General features: G+C 39.7%; 1 protein-coding gene across 2 annotated transcripts in view; it reads left to right on the top strand.

Moving 5' to 3' along the window:
• The first annotated feature begins 498 nt into the window (after nt 1–498).
• Nucleotides 499–18009, top strand: part of GATB (glutamyl-tRNA amidotransferase subunit B) — a 43070-nt gene continuing 25559 nt past the window's right edge. For both annotated transcript variants that reach the window (XM_055706004.1, XM_055705999.1), the window contains exons 1-3: nt 499–663; nt 2676–2826; nt 15974–16087. In XM_055706004.1, coding sequence (XP_055561979.1) covers nt 524–663; nt 2676–2826; nt 15974–16087 — 405 coding nt within the window. In that variant the 5' untranslated portion in view covers nt 499–523. The remainder of the gene's footprint in view (nt 664–2675; nt 2827–15973; nt 16088–18009) is intronic.

The raw sequence follows: 18009 nt of genomic DNA, 5'->3' as shown, positions 1-18009 counted from the left end.
GCTAATGGTACCAGATTTTTGGGTGTCTGGGGAAACACCCCCCTGGGGAGGCTGTAAGCAGGAGAGCAGTGCGGGAGGACTTGAACCTGCCTGGTAACAAAGCACCATTCCACTGAGCCACGAAGGCAGGGGAGGCCTTTCCGCAGCCAAGACGAGGGATGGAAGCTGCACACACACCACAAACTGAGCGGAGCCCGGTGAAGGCGAGGTGCGTGCCTGCAACTAGCCTCCTACCGCTGCCCTGAGGAGTTGCAGAGCCTCCCACGGGCCCTTCGCCTCAGGAAAGCCTCCCGTGCCACGAACTCACGACCCCGCCTGCCGCGGCCGCTCTCCTCAGGTGGCGCGCGCGGGCAGGCCCCGCCCTGGGAAGTGCCCGACTGCGCGGGAGGGCGGGGCGCGGAGCGGAGCCTGCCGGGAGCTGTAGTCCGCCCCCCCCCCTCGCCGCTCCGCGCAGCCATCCCGCGCGCCGGACTACATTTCCCAGGGGGCGCTGCGGGAGCCGTCCGGCACCCAGCGAGTCAAAATGGCGGCGGCGGTAGTGCGGGGGTGCGGCGGGCTCTGGCGGCGAGCGCGGCAGTGTGGCGCTGGGGGTCCCGTTCCCCATGGGCAGCGGGCTGTCGCCAGTAGCGCGACAGGCGGGGCGGTGTCGGCGGGGAAGAGCGGGTAGGGTGCTGGGACGGCGTGGGGAGTGGGGCTGGTGAAGGTGGCTCTCCGCTGAGGCGTCCCGCCTTCGGGGCGTCGCTGCGGGGCGGGGACCGGGCGCGGTTCCGCGCCGCCGGGCTCGGGTGTGACAGCAGCGGGTGCGGGCGGGGACAGGCGGTGTGGTGGTAGCAAGGGCCCGCTTGCAGTACCATCTGCTGAGTGGTGTAAGGCAGCCACAGCTTGTTGACGGCTGGCACCGCCACCTCGGCACGCACTTAGCTCGCACCCCTCCCCAGAACCCCCAAACCAGTGTTAGGCGTAGCAGGAGTGACGTGTCCCTTGGGCACAGTCGGCTGTGGTGAGAGCCAGGTACAATGCAAGTAAATTAGAGCTTTAAACGGCAAGAGCCGCACCAATTTTCATAACTATTTTTTGAAGGGTTTTCCTGGTCCCAAGGAGGCCTTTACTTTCAGTACAGAACTGTGCAACTTTGATGTGTGCCTGGAATGGAGCGTTTTATTCCAGCCGCAACTGAAAGTTACGGCCTGTACAAGCTTTTGTGTTCTCTGGCAAGACTGAGGTATCTCTCTGCACAGCTGATCACCCAAGTGAAGTTGTGCAGACATAGGCGGAAGTGTGTTGCTGATACTTTGGGCACACAAGTAAACGTAAACCTGAACAAACGTGGCAAGAAACTTGAGGTTTCTCATCAGCGTTGATAGTAGGAGTAGAGGACTCATTGGTGCACGTATCTTTGTTATGTATGTAAGCCAACGCACTGATTGAGCGAAGCCTGGTGTAATTTTTAATGTCGTGATGTGACAGAGATGCATTTCTAAAAAAAATACAGGAAACAATGAAATAAATTGGTCTCCAAAATTAAAAATCACAAACAACCCACCTTTTTTCTTCCTAAGCCTTGAGTCATTTTTACGAATAGTTAAAAATACCGAGGAAAATACTATATTTCAGTAAAGTGTATTAGTTTCTCTATGAGTCTGAACCTTGATCCTTTATGATAATATTCTTCTAAAGCAGCAATTTAAGTCTGCATCGCTAGTTTGGTGTTTGTAGTGATGTCCTCAGCTGTTGGAGGGCAGATGGCAAACTGAAATCTTGGCAATGTGTTATGCTCACCTTTGGAAGGAATACTACATATATTTGATGTTTTTCTATAGCTCGCTTATCTCCTATAGCATCTGGGTACTTATGCTGCTGAAGTATTCTACCATAGAAATGTGATTTCATCTCTGAAATATTGTTTGTGCCACTTCATTTGTACGAGGCCAGATAATTACTTACAGAAACTGTCAAGCAATTTATACTGTGAAGGTGACCTTTTTCTCTTGTCCGTATAAAGGTTATGGATGTGTGAATTGCAATTACTTTTTAGATTATATGGATAAGTTTTATTCTGTGGAATACATTGAAAACAGTAGCTCTCTAGTTGAAGTGATGATTTCTCTATTACCAGATTACTAATGTTTATGCTAATATGCTACTAACACTGCTCTGGAGAGCCACCTTTCCCAGCATGCAAGTGGCTAGCTGACAAAGAACATGTAATTTATTATGCCACCTGTCTGTTAGAGATTTATCAAACTACCTGAGAAGTAATTGATATTTATGACAATTCTGTGATTTTCACAAAGTACCAAATTAGGGTTCATCCACCATGCAAGTTTGCCTCATTAATTTCTCTTAAGATTTCTCATGTAAAGAAAAGTTAAAAGTTTCAGACCATTACATTTCTTTTTTATAGCATTTTCTGTATATAATGAAGATACTTTGCCATACAGTCCCATCCATCCATATATGTATTGTCGATTAGGCTCAGTTCTCCAGTATTGCAGCAGAACTTTTGCTGTTAAAATGTAGATGTATTTACAACATCATTTACATTTTTTTACAATTGCAATGTAATTTCTATTAAAAGAGTAAATGAAAAGTTCTTTATTCTTGTATTTTTATATGTTTGTGGGGTTTAATGTCATCTGTATTTAATCTGTATTTCCCTTCTCTTTCCTTTTCAGTCTTGCTCCATGGGTACCAGTTGTGGGTCTGGAAATTCATGCACAGATTAGCTCCAACTCAAAACTTTTCTCTGGTTCCCAAGTCCAGTTTGCAGCACCTCCTAACTCTTTGGTATCTTTCTTTGATGCTTCTTTACCAGGAACTTTACCAGTAAGTGATGCTTCAACTTAATTTATGTCAGGATTAATGTCAGACAACTTTTGAGTTTGTTTCTAATATTTTGTTTTTCCCAAGATTTAACTACAGAACTACTTTTACATATTTTTCTATTTTCTGGTTTGATAACATGAGATGCCTAGTACTATTTCTTTTCTGTTTACCTACTCCCTAGTTATCATTACAAATACTTGATATCCTCTACAAAGGAAAACAATAAGGCGTGTCTCTTCAACATATTGAATGAATCCCAATATTTCTCTGAGGCCAGAGTGGGTGTATTTGGTTAGTATGACACACAGGAAATTCCTTAAATATGAGAGATATTTAAAATCCTATGAGAGAAGAACGTTTTAGATTTCCGACTGGCCGTTTGATGTTACTTTGCCATGTGTTTGTTTATGTAGCTGTCATTTGGAATGTCTCGCTATGAAGGTACTTTGCTTCCTAAGCAGAAAGTTTCTGATTTAGGAAAGTGTGAACCATTCCTATTTCTGGAGAAAAACAATTAAAAAATACATATCTGTGAGAGACATTGTGGGCTAGTGAGTCAGAGTAGCTAGCTAGCACTTAGCAATGGGATTTATTAGTGGCAATGTAATAAATTTTGAAGTCACAGCTTAATTATAACTGTGATGGCTATGACTACTGCTGTATTCTTTGGGAATCTACCAAGTTTAATATAAAAATAATAGTTTAAAAAGTCCAATGTAAGCTTTTACTATGCAGTGAAAATAGATACTGAGTAGACAGCATTGCTTCATGCAACAAGCATGCAGAGACTGTAATGGGGTCAAAGTATTTAATGCAAAAGTGTTTCACTGAGTATATTTATTAGACTGGAGGTTTGAATTCCAGTTGCAGATATATTTTTTTAATTTATTTTGATTACTATAATACAGCCTTAAACAATATTCTGAAATTGAGAACTAATGTATGGCTGGATTTCTAGGGTCTTGATATATGCCGTGTGATCCTTGAAAAGAGAAGTGAGTTGATATATTCATTCTGTATTTGCAAAGGTATTGAAACCTGAGGAGGTGAAGTTTAGATGCTGATAAGATTGGGACTTCAGTCTGGTCTCAGTGGCAATTCATGGCTGAGATTCAGATATAACTGTATGGAAATTCTGAAAACTTTCCAGAGAGAATGGGAATCTTACAGAAAACTTAAACGTGGGAAACGAGTTTCTGGAGTTTCTTTCATTTGGGGGCAGGGTGAGGTTTTAGCCCTTCCACTTAACATTCTGTTAATGTACAGAAATCCTCATAAATTGTGTAATGCTTATCTTCAGTCAAGGAGAAAAACTGTTCTTGAATAAACAAAAATGAGTTATTTAAGAAGAGTTTAATTTTTATGTATGTTACTATTTTTCTGGGGTGGGGGTTTTTGGCTTTTTCCTCTGTTGAAGTGCTTTACAAATGAGGCTTGGTATGGCCTTTGTGAGAAAACCTCAGTACATGTAGGCTTTGGCAGAGAATAGAATTGCACCTGAGAAGCAAAATGGAGGATGGTTAGGTTAATTTAAAAGTAGTGATACTATGTTAGCTTCTACCAGCTGCTTTTACCTATAGAAAGAGAAGAAAGATTTTTCTCACTGTAGTACTAGTGAAAATAGAGTTGAAAGCAAATGTTACAAAATACATGTTCTTGCATGTTAGAATGGGATACAAAATCCAGTCAATAGTCACAGCTTTATTTTCCCGTTGTACTTGCTGCACAGGAGTTATTGTTAAAAGAGACCAATGTTTATTCTGGAATCCAACAGTTGGGCTTTTTTCCTTTAAATAAATATATGTATTTGTACATGGCAGTAGTATCTAAAGTAGAATTGGATTTTGAAAGACAGAAGGTAGTTTTTGAAAATTTGCAAGTATTTGTAAAAAAACCCACGTTTTAACAAATGGTAAGATTATTGCCTAGTAGGTCTCTTTAGAAGGTAAGTATTTGGCCTTTCTTTTTGATTCTGTTTTGTTGAGAAACAAAACAAAAAAAAGGGAGCAAAGTTTAATAAAGTTGTGCTCTCTGTAGCAGCGAATAACTGCTGTTATACACTGAAAAATACAGGGATAGTTTTCAGTATCACTGGGATTTAAATTTACTGAGGGGCTGTGAGGTGGTTGTGATAGACAACCATGCTAGAATTTGCTGCTTCACAATGGGCTCAGAAAGAATGGTGATAAAGGGACCTTTTCTGGGTCATTAGTGAGTGTGGGCGTGAGCCTTTGCTGTGGTCTGTACAGAAGGAACACTAGAATAATGTATTTAGCCTTCTTCCATCTTTCCTCTTTACGTTTTCTTTCTGTACTGTAACAGCTTATTTTATGCTTCTGCTGCAAGTAGGCCTTAGGGGGACAATCACAGTGTTAGTGTCGTGGCCGTTTCTCTATGCCGCTCTCATATGTGCCTCTGAGAGACAGGTACGAGCAAGAACAGCTATGCAGGTATGCTCCTCTTTGTCATGAGACAGGAAAAATGATGTGGCAAAGCTTTGATTAAAAATGTAGATTTAGAAGTAGTGAGACTGCATGGCAGATCCCATGCTACTCTGCACACCTTTTGTGCCCTGTGGTGAGGTAGCCCTTCACCACTGGGCCAGATAACATCTTAATCAAATTAGTCTAAGGCTGTCCTCCTCTCCTTGCTTTGGGACTACATATGACTACATAAATTACATTTCATGTAATGAAATGTGCAGGGGCCTGGGTTTTTTTACCTGGTGAATGGACTGGGTAATGGTCTTAGCTTGGTGTATCTAGAGGACCTGTTATAAAGGAAGTAGTATGCTACATGTGGTGGCATATATTACATCATATCTGCAGATTGATCTGAAATTTTTCTAAGGATTCATAAAGTTTGCATTCCCAGTCTGATCTATCCTCTTTGAAAATTCTGAGAATCTTTATAAAGGTAAGAGTGGCCCACAGAAAGAGAATCAATGATTATCTATTCTCATGATTGAGGTGGCTTGCTAAAGGTTAATTATAGCTCAGCCACAGAAATATGAGGGTAGATCTAGTAGCTAAAGGCTGAAATCTTTTTGTCTGTGCTTACTCTTTGTTGCTAGTCATACCAAAAGATGCATGTTTTATGTTTGTCTCCTGCATGACTGAAGTGAAAGCCTGATCCTGTTTCTTTGTAGGCAAGTGTACAAAGAAATAATCTAGGATTTACATAGCCAAGGTTCAAATTAGTTAAATTTGAACGAGTGTTAGCCCTGTAGTCTTAAGTGTTGTGAGATTTTTGATACCTTCTCATGTATTTGAATTTCATTCTCTTCACAGTGTGAACAGCATCTGTTTTCTTTTTTTAAGATAAGTGTTTTCAGAAACACTTGGTAATGATGAAACTCTGTTTCTAATAAAGAAAGGGTAAATACCATCTGACCTCAGAAGAAACAGAGTAGGATCTGTGTTGAACATTGCTGTAGAATATCATATGAAACGCATGATTTTATCTGAATATATGATTTTTTCCTGTTCCACTGGACATCCTTGAGGGCTTGACAGCTCACTCATTGCTGCTATCCTGTACTGAGATCTTCATATCCTCTTGTTTTAAACTTCTTTAGTTTCCACTCTGTAAATAGTGTAGAAGGAAGCATTTGGGTCCAACTGTATCTTCTCTCACTTGTATAATGACAGTCGGGCAATCAGATACGCCTTTTCATGGAAGAAGACAGAGGCTAGAATGGCTATTAGCCCTTGTTCCTTCTGGTATTGTACTGCTGGCAACTTAAACTACAAACGCTGGCTTCTCCAAAGCTGACAAATGTCACTGCAACACTGCGCAGTAGCAGAGAGCATGTGCATCGTGCTGTTGCCTTCCCCACTGCTGTTGCGGTGGTGTGCGATTGAGATGGCTGCCCAGGGACGCGATTCAGTTTGGGGACCTAGAGGGTGCTTTAATTCCTCTGCCTCTGTTGACACTGCATCCATCCTTCGCAGTGGCAGGTACCCAGTGTTTTTCCATATGTCTTGGGTGATAGATTATCAGATTTTATGATGAATTTTAAATGTTATTAATATACAGAATTTACCTGATGCATTTGCTTTCAAAGGCACTGGGAGGTTTGTATAAGGTTTTGGTGGCTCTGTCAGCTATACATATTGGAACAGAAACAGCATTTGAGACCAGAATTTATACTTTACAGCTTGGAACTAAATTTTTTTTGATATCCTATGCCTGTAAAATCTGGTGATTGCAACAGCTGCTTTACCAACTTGTGATTTCAGTTTTGTTTTGACATTCCTGCTAGCATGCATATGAATTTACTCCCTTCTTGTACTACTTTGCTTTGAAAAAAACCTGCTTCTTAGCTTGGCTTTTGATAACTACATTTTTAATTGCACACACACCTTTCTTGGGGAACTGGACAATCTTCTGATCTTTGTATGCATGTTGGTTTAGCTTTCATTATATAAATTTTCTTCTTTTCTTTGAAACCACATGATGCCCAGCTTGCTGTATCCATGAGCTCTCCTCTAAAAATAAATTAGTGGCAGTGCTTGAAGGAAAAAGTGAGTTTATGCTTGTTTTAAACCATTTACTTACATCTGGGTTCACAACAAGCAATTGCTTGTTACTTATTTCAGTAAAATTGTAGGAATTGTACTTTGGGAAAAAAAGAAGATACGGTCATAGAAACTGATGATGCCTTTTTGTTGCAATCCTTTCCTTCCTGACAGCGTTTGGGTTGGTGACATGCATTGTCTCAGGAGTGGTTAACAGTCTTTGGTTGCTCACAGAGTCCCAGCTTGCTGGATTTGCAGTCCCAGTAAGCCTCTGGAAAGAAAATCCCATGTGATTTAGAAAAAAACTAGAGGAGTGTAATAGGCTTTCAAACCATTCCTGCCTGAGATTGGCTTCCTTTGCAGTTCATAGACCCTTAGATTTCTGAGTGCATGGTGGGTTAAAGCCTACGTAATTTCAAGCTATTAATCAGTTCAACACTGTTGTACTGGTCAGGAGAGGTTTTTGAAAGATGAGGAAGGCCTGCTTCAGGAAACTTTCAGAGCTGGGTTGTGGTGCTGGTTATTCCTCATTCTATTTCTTCCTCGTCCATAGGATCATTCACAGCCCCAGGGTTACCTGCAGGACTAGTCTCCTTCACTGGGGTCTGAGAAGTGTTTTACTTCCTCAGTTACTGAGTGTTGCTTAGCTCAACTGCATTTCATACTTAACTGTAAATGCCATTTTTCTGGAGACACCCCTGCTTTTGTTCTTTGAAGTATTTGGTGGCATTTGTTGCTCTTCTCCTTGAAGGAGTCCCCTGTAAGCTTTTCTCTTGCTTTTTGCTGTGAGAGGTTCTGACATGCATTTTGAGTTTTCTAATCTCTTTGTCAAGGCTAACAACTCCTGTAGGGCTTTGTCTCCTTAGTACCTCAGTAACTATTGAGCTCTGTTTCTGTTCTTGTTGGCTTTCGGGTTTGTCCTTAACAGGTCCCTCTGGCTGATGTAAGCTTCCAATTAGAATGGCATTGAGTTCATAAAACATCTTGCTATCACCTATTTCAGTAGATCCTTCAGTGCATCAGTGATGTTATCTGTGTATTTTCTCTTATCTCCTTTTGTGTTGTTTTTTGGTTTTTTTTTTTTATTGCTTTACTTTTTGCTTTAAACAGATATTGTTCTGCTCTTAGTTGGGAGCAGAAGTTTGCAGTATGTTGTTTCCTTGCTTGCACACAGTTCTGTTACTACAGTTACTGTGCCATCTTTGATACTTTTGGACAGAACAAGCATTGCATGACAGCTAGACTGAAATTGCTGCTGAAATGCCCATTAAGCTTTTTGCAGTAGTTTTTCTTAGTGGGCTGGGAATGTATTTTAGGTTCAAACCGTGAGGGGATTTTTTGGGACAAATTTCTGTTACTTCTGTTATCAGTCACTATATATGCTCTGGCATCCTTAAGTGTTTGTTTTAATTTTCTGTCAGTATGTAGAGAAACAGTCTGGTTCCAGGTGACTCCCTTTGAGGAAATCCAAGGTATTATATTGTATATGTGTGTATGGAAGCAGTGCTCTGTTATGCAGAAGTTTCTGTGACAAAGATGGTTCTACCAGTTTCTTGGCATTTTAACTTTGCAAACTGACATCTTGCTTCTCTGTTCTTAACAATTTTTCTTTAAAGAGATTTTTCATTGAAAGGTACTTGGGAAACATTGCCCAACAGTAATGACAGGTAATCGTAGACAGGGTCTTTGTGCTCTTCATGGTTAGCTGTCTTGTGTGTAATGTTGCGTAACTGTCAGGTTTATGTATTTTGTTTGAAACTTATCTTGGTGCAATTAGGCTGGAATTGCTTCCTGGAGTAAAATGACTTTTTTTTCTTTGAGTTCTCTCTGATTATCAGCCACCTTGCCACCTTAAATATATTATGACTGTGTATTTGATTTTGAGAGGATTATGTAAGCCTCTGCAACTGTTGTTTATTAGTTACATGTGCAAATTATGCCACTGCAATCATTGTTTTCTGTACAGAACTGCTAGTTTTGCAATTTCGCTGCAAAGTCCACCCAGTTTTGCCTGCAAAAAAGTTGTAGAGGTTTATATGAATATATTAGCAAGCACATGAAGAAGAAATGAGCAGTTGAGTCCCTTCTGCCCTCTAATCTCAGCTTTATTTGGGCTGCTGCTATTCGGAGATTTGTGGCACTTTATACTCAGTTTCGGATGTTTGATGAAATGGGAGAAGGTGGGGGAACCATGAAGGAGAGAGTGTTGAGGTCACTCTTTAGGAAAAACAAACTAGGGCAATTATTTATAGGAAATTAGTCTTTGTTGGTTCTGCTGTTCCAGAACAACTTTGTTAATGCAACAAGTCTTGCAAAAATCTATTAAGAAAGCAAACTAAAATTCTTTGGTTTTATGTCACCTATTGTTTCCCTGAACTAGTATATCCTTGTCTCTGTGTGTGATAGACCACTTCTGGTGTATTCTCAATTTGTATGCTAATGCTCTCTTAAGGGATCTGGGTCAGCCTGGACAGAGAGATGGTTACCTCTCTGGGGGGCAAATAAGCATGTTTTAGGAGATGGCAAATGGAGGAAAAAGGAATGAGGGAGTCAACAAAGGAATGGGAGCTTTTAGTGTGTGTTTAGCATGCATTCTAAGACACACAAAGATTGTGAGAAGGAGCAGAGGGCAGATAGGCAAGACTTAGAGATTATAGAAAATGACAGTCAATATATATCAAAGGTCAAAATTTGTTACAACTCAGAAAACCACAGGGCAGGTCCTTACCAGGCCTGCAAGCAAAGGACTGTCTGCAAGGATAAACGGGGCAGGAGTTGGTTTATAAACTTATTCTGCCCTAAGTGTTATGAATTTTCTCTATTTAACAAGTTAAACAATCTAGGTTATATTAAAGGCGGCAAATGTTATGTATGTTTAAATGCCTTTTTTTTAGCTTTTTTTCATGGGACTCAGTATAGGAAAAAAGGTCTGAGAAGATCCACCTCAGAGCTCTGATTGACTTTGGATTTGATCCCATTCTTTAACTTAGGTTTTAGCCATTGCTCAGTCCCCTACCACCAGAGGCAGTGAAGTGTTTTCACTGGATCTTTCTGTATTTAACTTGTCCTGGATCAGATACCATCAGCAATGATTAAAATTTCAAAATTTCATTGGCATAAGAGAGGGAGCATCCTTATGACAGGTCAAAAAAAGACATGTGGCAGATGCAGAAGACTGCCGTCAACGGGGAGGGCATGGATGTTAAGAGAGATACTGGACTTCTTGATAGGAACACCGTAGAAACACAGTGTTTGATTGTAGGTATCATGAACCATTGTATCGCTATTGCATTGTTCTGTCTTCCCTGTGGGTTCTCCTGCTTGGAACCAGTTCTGCGTGGTAGAAGTTTATTTTGTTTTAGCTGCTGCTGATGGGATCTGAGACACAAAGATAACTGGTTTGAGGCAATGGCACTGGATCAGCTGCTTCCCTGCCACCCCAGAAAATGGCTTTATTCCATTAAGCACTTTGCCCACATGGTGGTCTGAATGGATTTTTCCTTCTGTAGATTTTATTATTTCTTTTTAGCAACGCTCATTCTTAAAGAGCTGAAAACCCCAGAGGTCAGTCAGTATTTATATGGCTTTGTATCTGGTGATACCTTCCAGTTGTTCTTGCTTCAGGGATCAGCATTTCTCTGTATTGCTGCTGAATTTTTCTAGTCATCACTGACACTGGAATGTGCTTCCTTCAGTTCTGAGCCTTCTGGTATGAGCTCTTGGACTAGCTCTTCTGCTTCAAAGAGAGTTGCCCTCTTGCTCTTTGAGCACACATAAAGTAACGTGTTTGGCAGCTGGGTACTTCTTAAAATGTCAGAGTTGCATGGTTTTAAGATATGACTTGAATGAGTGTGTGCTGCATCATCGCAAAGCCAACTTTGCCACCAGACGTTAGGAATAATATTAAGTTTTGTATAGCTGCATATATCTTTGGTACCAGACTTCAGAAACACAAAGTTATAAAATATATTAAGGTAAATAAAATATATTTAGACCACCCCCACCCACCCCCAATTCCTTAGCTGCTTCATCTTCTCAGTTGCCACGTTGTTCTCTTTTCTTAAGCTGGAATCTCTTTCTATTAATCTGAGAACGAATTTTAAAATGTCTGGTGCTTCCTCCCCTACTCTGTTGCCCCTTTCCTTAGGAATAAGAACATAATGGTCCTATGAGGGCAGGGAATATACTGTGAAGTAGATGCTGGACTGAAATGCAGAAGACCCTAAACTGAAGCTGGCCAGCTATTTACATTTCCCCTGCAGTTAAAGACCTCTGGTTTTGGAACATATGGGCTGTTTGCAGACCAAACAAATGACAAGACTTAGATTGGCTTATTTTGTAAATTTTTTACTGAATGCTTAGAGGGCTCTGATTGTACACCTGTTGAAATAAATGGGTCATTTGGGAAATGGTTAGCTCTTCATTTATTGTAATGTATATTCTGTACATGCAGAGTTATAAGGCAGTTACGCCCTTCTGTGTGTGTGGGAGGATGCCAAGGAAGAATGCTGCATTGAAGTACTCATCTGCAGTGTCAGACTGAATAGTCTCAATTATATTTGGACTAAGAAGATATGAGTAGTTTGAAGTTTAACTTACTGCACTTCAAAGAACCATATATTGGAGCAAGTTGATACTTTTATATGGCTTCAATAGGAAGACTGAATATATCCATTAGTGGAAGCAAATAAGAATCAGTGATAGGAAATGGGAGTACTGGGAAATATGATTAGATATATCTGTTGAGGTGTCTAAAAATTACTGCCTGGTCTACAGAGAGCTGGTTAAGTACATTGCACTACTACCTTCTTCCAGCTGTTACTTTCGATGAAAAGCAGCTAAAATTAAATGTTTCTTAAATAAACAGTCCTGTAGTTAATCTGATTAATGCTGATTTCTTCATGATTAGAAGTAGGAATGAAGGTCTTAAGACAGCCAGTTAATGTGAATTCTACTTTGCTAAAATGTGTGACCTAGAATGAAAAACTTCTAAAATTTCCAGGGGATTATTTTGATTTTACTGTTTTGAGTACTAGGAATACTTTGTTCCATAACTTGGGCTTCTTGGGTGCCACTGTTACGACAAAGATTTCTTTTCTTTTTTTTTTTTTTAAAAGGTAGCAAAAATAAACTTTTTCCAGGAGAGAGATCTAGATGTTTCTTCTCCCCCTCTGCCCCAATTATCCTATATAATACTCATTAGCAAAACAAGCCTACGTACTCTCTTTAAAATGTAAAAATGATCATTTACTAAATATAGAAACATATCTCTTCACCTAAAAGGGGGCCAGCTTTCTTTAATGTATTAATATAAGGAGTAAACCTGCTGTTAAAGAAAAAGCTGTTAAAAAATTGCTTTTGGTGGGAATTTGTGCCATTGAAGATACTGTGTTAGTTTTGAATAGCTATTGAATAGTCTTGCATTTGAAACGAAGGTCTTGACTAAACTGACCTTGCAAATAAAGATCATAAATTTCTGAAAGGAGTCTTTCCACTTGTGAACTAGATGTAAAGAATAGACGAGTACTGGAAAAAGGGAGATCTTGGTTGGTTTGTTCTTTCATTCCTCTAACACGCAGTTACCATGGTGCTCTAGCAGGATAGTGTAGCAGGCTACAAGGAAAATGGTGCTGGTGTTGTGGTGGCATTGTTAAGGTTTTTCATGAGTTTCCAATACAAACAATTAACATTTCCTTTTGTGATAGCTCTCTAGGATTTTCTTCGAATACCTAGGAGAGCTGCTTCCATTTTAGAAGGCCAGAAATTTAAGAAGGCTTTATACGCCATTGTGTTTTGTCCATAGCTACTGCAGAAACTACATAGCTTGCTTTCAAGGCCAGCACTTTGCTGACATACCAGACTGGTATTTTGTCAGTTCAAGCCAGTAATACAAATCTTTGGTGCTAGCCAAAGCTGTCAACATAGTAACAGCTTACTGCATCAACAAGCTTGGAGAACTTCTTCTAGGTCATTAGTATGGGAAGTTTCACATACTGAATTGATGTTTATCGCTGCAGATTATTTGAAAAGCTAGGCTTGTTTGAAGGAAGGCTAGCTGTTTGCTTAAACAGGTCTGCTTTATGTGCACAGCTTTGATCACTGGAATGGGTGGTAGTAGTCACTTCAGAAATGGAGCAATATTAAACAGGAAAGTTTAGGTTTTTCAGCAAGTAAAGTGTCATTGGGGGGGGACAGGGGATGACAAGGGGGGGGGGGGATTTGTTTGGGGTTTGTGGGGTTTTTTTAAGAGTCAAACAGGACCCAGGAAGCAGATCAGTGTGGCAGACATCTCAGTATGCCATAGTGGGAAAGACCTGCTTTGCAATGACTTTTATCACCACAGAGTTTGATGAAGAGGTAGCACAGGAAGTGGTACTGTTGAATTGAGAAATGGTGCATATACAATGTTTCGGCTAGTATGACCCGGTATACTGGGGACACGTATATATTCCAGTCATTTAAATGCTTAGTAATGCTACATAGAAAGTAATCAATATGTCCATGTTTATGCCAGATTTTCCCCAGAGCCACCAAAATGGTTCATCAGTAGTAGTGCAAAAGGTTCTCACTTTTATTATGTGGTAATTACTTCTTTCACCTCAAAACAATGTTATCCCTTAGGGTGATGAGTAAGAGACACTCTGCCTTGTTGGAAGCAAAAACTGAAGAGGGAGTGCTCAAAGGCAGTAGTTGTGTAACCATTAGCTAAATTCCACCTGCGTTTGAAGAATGTTATGAGGCTCTAACCGACTGTGACTCAGGAGTTGGGTTTTGTCACATTTCCAGTTAAAATCAGTAAAACTGGTTTCTGGTAACCACTTGTTAAAGGCTGACTGGCATGGTCCTCCTTAATTTGTAAAGCTTAGATTTGTAAATCTGTAAAGAACAGGATTGTGCCATAAGGCTTTAGTAGGAGCAAATTCTGCCTGTGTATTTAGAAATTTTATATTTTCAACATTGAACAATATGACTAGCACTGTTTCAGGCTTCATTAAATGGTAGAAAAAAATTGTATCTTGTACTGTCTGGAAGCATTTAATTGTTGAAAGCAGGAGCATGTACTACATAATGAACTGCAGCTATGATACTAAAATAAATAAATATTTCATAGTTACCAATTCTGATTTAGATTACAGTCAGATCTAATTGTGCTCATTTTGCTGCAGATCAGTATTTCAAAGGGAAATTGTTGTTCCTTTTCTCTTGTTTAAAATTTGCTTTATGTATCTTTTAAATTTTTTTAATAAGTATGCCCAAACAGATGATGTGTTCTAGTTAGCCATATATAGCTACACTAAAGATATTGAAAGTTCCCTTGTTAAATGTCTTAAAAATTTAATTTCTTGTCTGTATAACCAATTTTTAAGTTTCTGTTACATGAAGAGTTTCTCCTATTTTCTCTTATTATTTTTATTTTTGAAATATTAGATGAGTAAAGCAAAGAGAATCCTTTTCCAGCTGAAGATACAGAACAATGCAGAATGTGCAGCAGTTCATTCTGTTTTCAGAAATCGGGCTAGAGAATAGAAAAAGCAAATACTGTCAGAAACATTGAAGAAAACATTATTTAAGCTTTCTATGTTCTGGTCAATGCAGATGAATCTTTTACATAATGTGCCCCTTTAATGGTCTTGCTGGAAATTGACTTCTTGGCAGCTGTACAGTGCAGAATAAGATGGGTAAAATTCTCTTCCTGTTTCAAAATATTGCAAGTGTGAGCATGTCAGAGTTGTGCTAAGACAAATTCAGTCTTTTTTTTTTTCTTTTCAGTTTTATCCATTTGATGTTAGTTAAACCAACTGTTAAATTAATGAGAGCACATTTGAAAAAAACCCTAACTTTGAAGCATTGCTTGTTAGTACCTTTTTGAGTGGAATTTTCTTTCTCCTCTGGATCCTGACCCTGCTGAGGAGATAGAAGGGTGTGGAGTGATAGGTCCATGGTGAGAAACTGCATTTCACTCTTCTGTTCCTTCATGAAGGCCTTGCTGGGTCTTCAGATCACATGGCATTCTCCAAGAACCTTAATCCCATGAGTTACCTGGGTACTGGAAATGCATGTATACTTGTAGCCATAGGATAAATTGATGTCTCTTTGGTTCTGTTTTAGCAAAGCATATAAATATGCTGAATTTCATCCTGGTTAAGCAAAGCATTGAAATCTATGTGTAGATACTAATGAATTCACTGATTCTGTGGTTACAGGTGTTCTGAAGTGTTTTACTGAAATGGCACTGCAGTTCCTAATGCAAATCCCCTGTGCTTCCAGTTCCCAGTATGAGTTGACAGCTGGTTACAAGTCAATTACCATTTGCTGTGATTTGTCTCTTGCACCCTCGAAGATTCAGAAGTACTGGAATGTTTGCAAAAGTAGCAAGCCAGAACAGTGCACATCTCCTTATGTGGCATGACAAAACAACTGAATGGCTTGTTATTTCATCTTAAAGCTTTGCAGATTTGTAGCTATGATGACTTTAATGATGAATAAGAACTACCCACGCAGGGAAAGAGATCTAATGGTGGCCGAAGGCAAGCAAAATTGAATATATGCTCCATGTAAGGCAACGTGTGGGAGACGTTTGTTACATACTGAGTATCTGAGCAAAGACATGTGCCATGTTTCCTTAGGTTCTCAACAGGAGATGTGTAGAAGCAGCAGTGATGACAGGCCTGGCACTCAACTGCAGCATAAACAAGAAGTCCTTGTTTGACAGAAAACACTATTTCTATGCAGATCTGCCTGTAAGTATGCGCTATAGCTGGTGTCTTTACGACTCTAGGAAAGGACAAGTTGGAGTACGGATGGCAATAAGGGATAAGAGAGGAGATGCTTTTTCTGTTTTCAGTGTTCTGCTAACCCCAACAGGATGCAGTGCTGTACTGTGATGAATAGACAGCTGTAACCTGGTGCTCACTGATTGAGTATGATTGCTGACTCCTTGCTTAGCTGCATGATTCCAGTAGCTTAATGTAATTGAATTGGGAGCTGGAGCTGCTTTGCCCCTTAAGTTCTCTGTTCCTGGTGTTGAGTACTAATTGTTAGGGTAAAAGCAGTCTGATAATAGTGCTTCATTTAAAGTGAACGCATAACAAACACAGATTCTAGTGGTATAAACATGATAGTGTCTTTTTCCTGTGTGCTTAGGGACCTAAAAATATTTAATTTCCCATTAAAACTTTCTCAGTCAGTAATTGCAATAAGTTAAAAAAAAAATTATAAACTGAGTCTTTGCAGTATGGTTTGTTGGTAGCTTTCATGTTGGGTAGAAGGTGTCACTGGAAGTCAAATGCATTTTGCTGCACTTGATATGGGTGTAGAAATACTGAAATAATTGAAGAACCTGATTTCCATCATTGCAACTGGATACAGCAGTGTTTGAGCCTTTAATTCATTTTTAATGAAATTAAACCTTTCTAATTTAAAACGTTTTTTTTCTGTCAGCTTATTTGTACTGAATGTTTAGTTTAACACTAACCTGTCAAAGAGAAGACACTAGTTTTACTTCTCTGATTTTGAGGTGAGGATCTGATAACTGTTAAAAGAAAAAAATCTGTTTTATCTGTGGAAGGTGAGGCATGTTAGCTTACCCTCTCTTTATGTGAGGTGTCCTGGACATCCGGAGAAGCAGAGTCAGAGATTTCACCCTTATTAATTGTGTAGAGATGCTGTATTATGAATCAGACTACTTTCTCTCCCACTCTTTTATTCAGGCATTGGAAATATTTTGAAGTTACACAAAACATATTCAAATAGAATTGCTTCCCACCTTAGAAAGAGAATGGAATTATAATTGTCCACTGGAGGCCTGGATCCTCAGGAGAGAGAGATTTCTATTCTGTTTTCTTCTAGGCTGGGAACTTTCTGTGAAGTTGATGTAATTAGTGATTTTGTTTCTGGGGATAAATTTGATAGTATTTCTGAGCCATTAAGAGGCCCTTTTGTTGGAGGCTCTGTAGTAAACTACTGGGAATGTGAAACACAAAACTTAGCAGTTTGAATTGCCAATACTTTTTTTCCCTCTACTTGTAAAACTATCTTAAAGCCCATTTCCAGACCTGGAGAGAACAAAGTGAAATAACAGAAAATAAACATGACTTTCAGTGTTCCATGACACATCATAAAGAAACACCAAAAATATTACAGATTTGTTTGCAAGCTACCTCTGCTGCTTCTGCTGTTAAACTGAAAACAATCTCTCATATTCTTGTGATGTCTGCTGCATAGAAGCTGTATGGAAGAATGTTGTCGTAGGAAAGAAACCACAGACAAGTGTTTAGAGGAGAAGACAGGTGGAAGAAGGTACATACAGCACCAGGTGGGCTGCTGTTGTCTGCAGGCATGAGTTACAGGATCCTCTGGTCAGATAAGCATGGAAATTGGTCAAGGAAATGCTGACACATTTTATTAGCTTGAAACATGTAACTCTGGCTTTCTGCCGACTGACCTCTGCAGTTTAAGCGTTGACAGTAAACTGCATCTCATAGTGAAACAGTCTGGTCAGGAACCCTGTAATAAGATGCAGAGTTTAGGCTAATGAGCTGTACAGAACAGATAGAATAAATCCAGCTCTTACGGTTGTTTGACAATGGGATTATTGTTACTCTTGAAAATGGGACTTTGGATAGGAAATGGGATTCTTGTTATTTATTGTCACTTACTATTT

This window comes from Falco cherrug, chromosome 1 (genome assembly GCF_023634085.1).
Source record: "Falco cherrug isolate bFalChe1 chromosome 1, bFalChe1.pri, whole genome shotgun sequence".
Classification (NCBI taxonomy): Eukaryota; Metazoa; Chordata; class Aves; order Falconiformes; family Falconidae; genus Falco; species Falco cherrug.
This window is presented reverse-complemented; position numbering and strand designations above follow the sequence as displayed.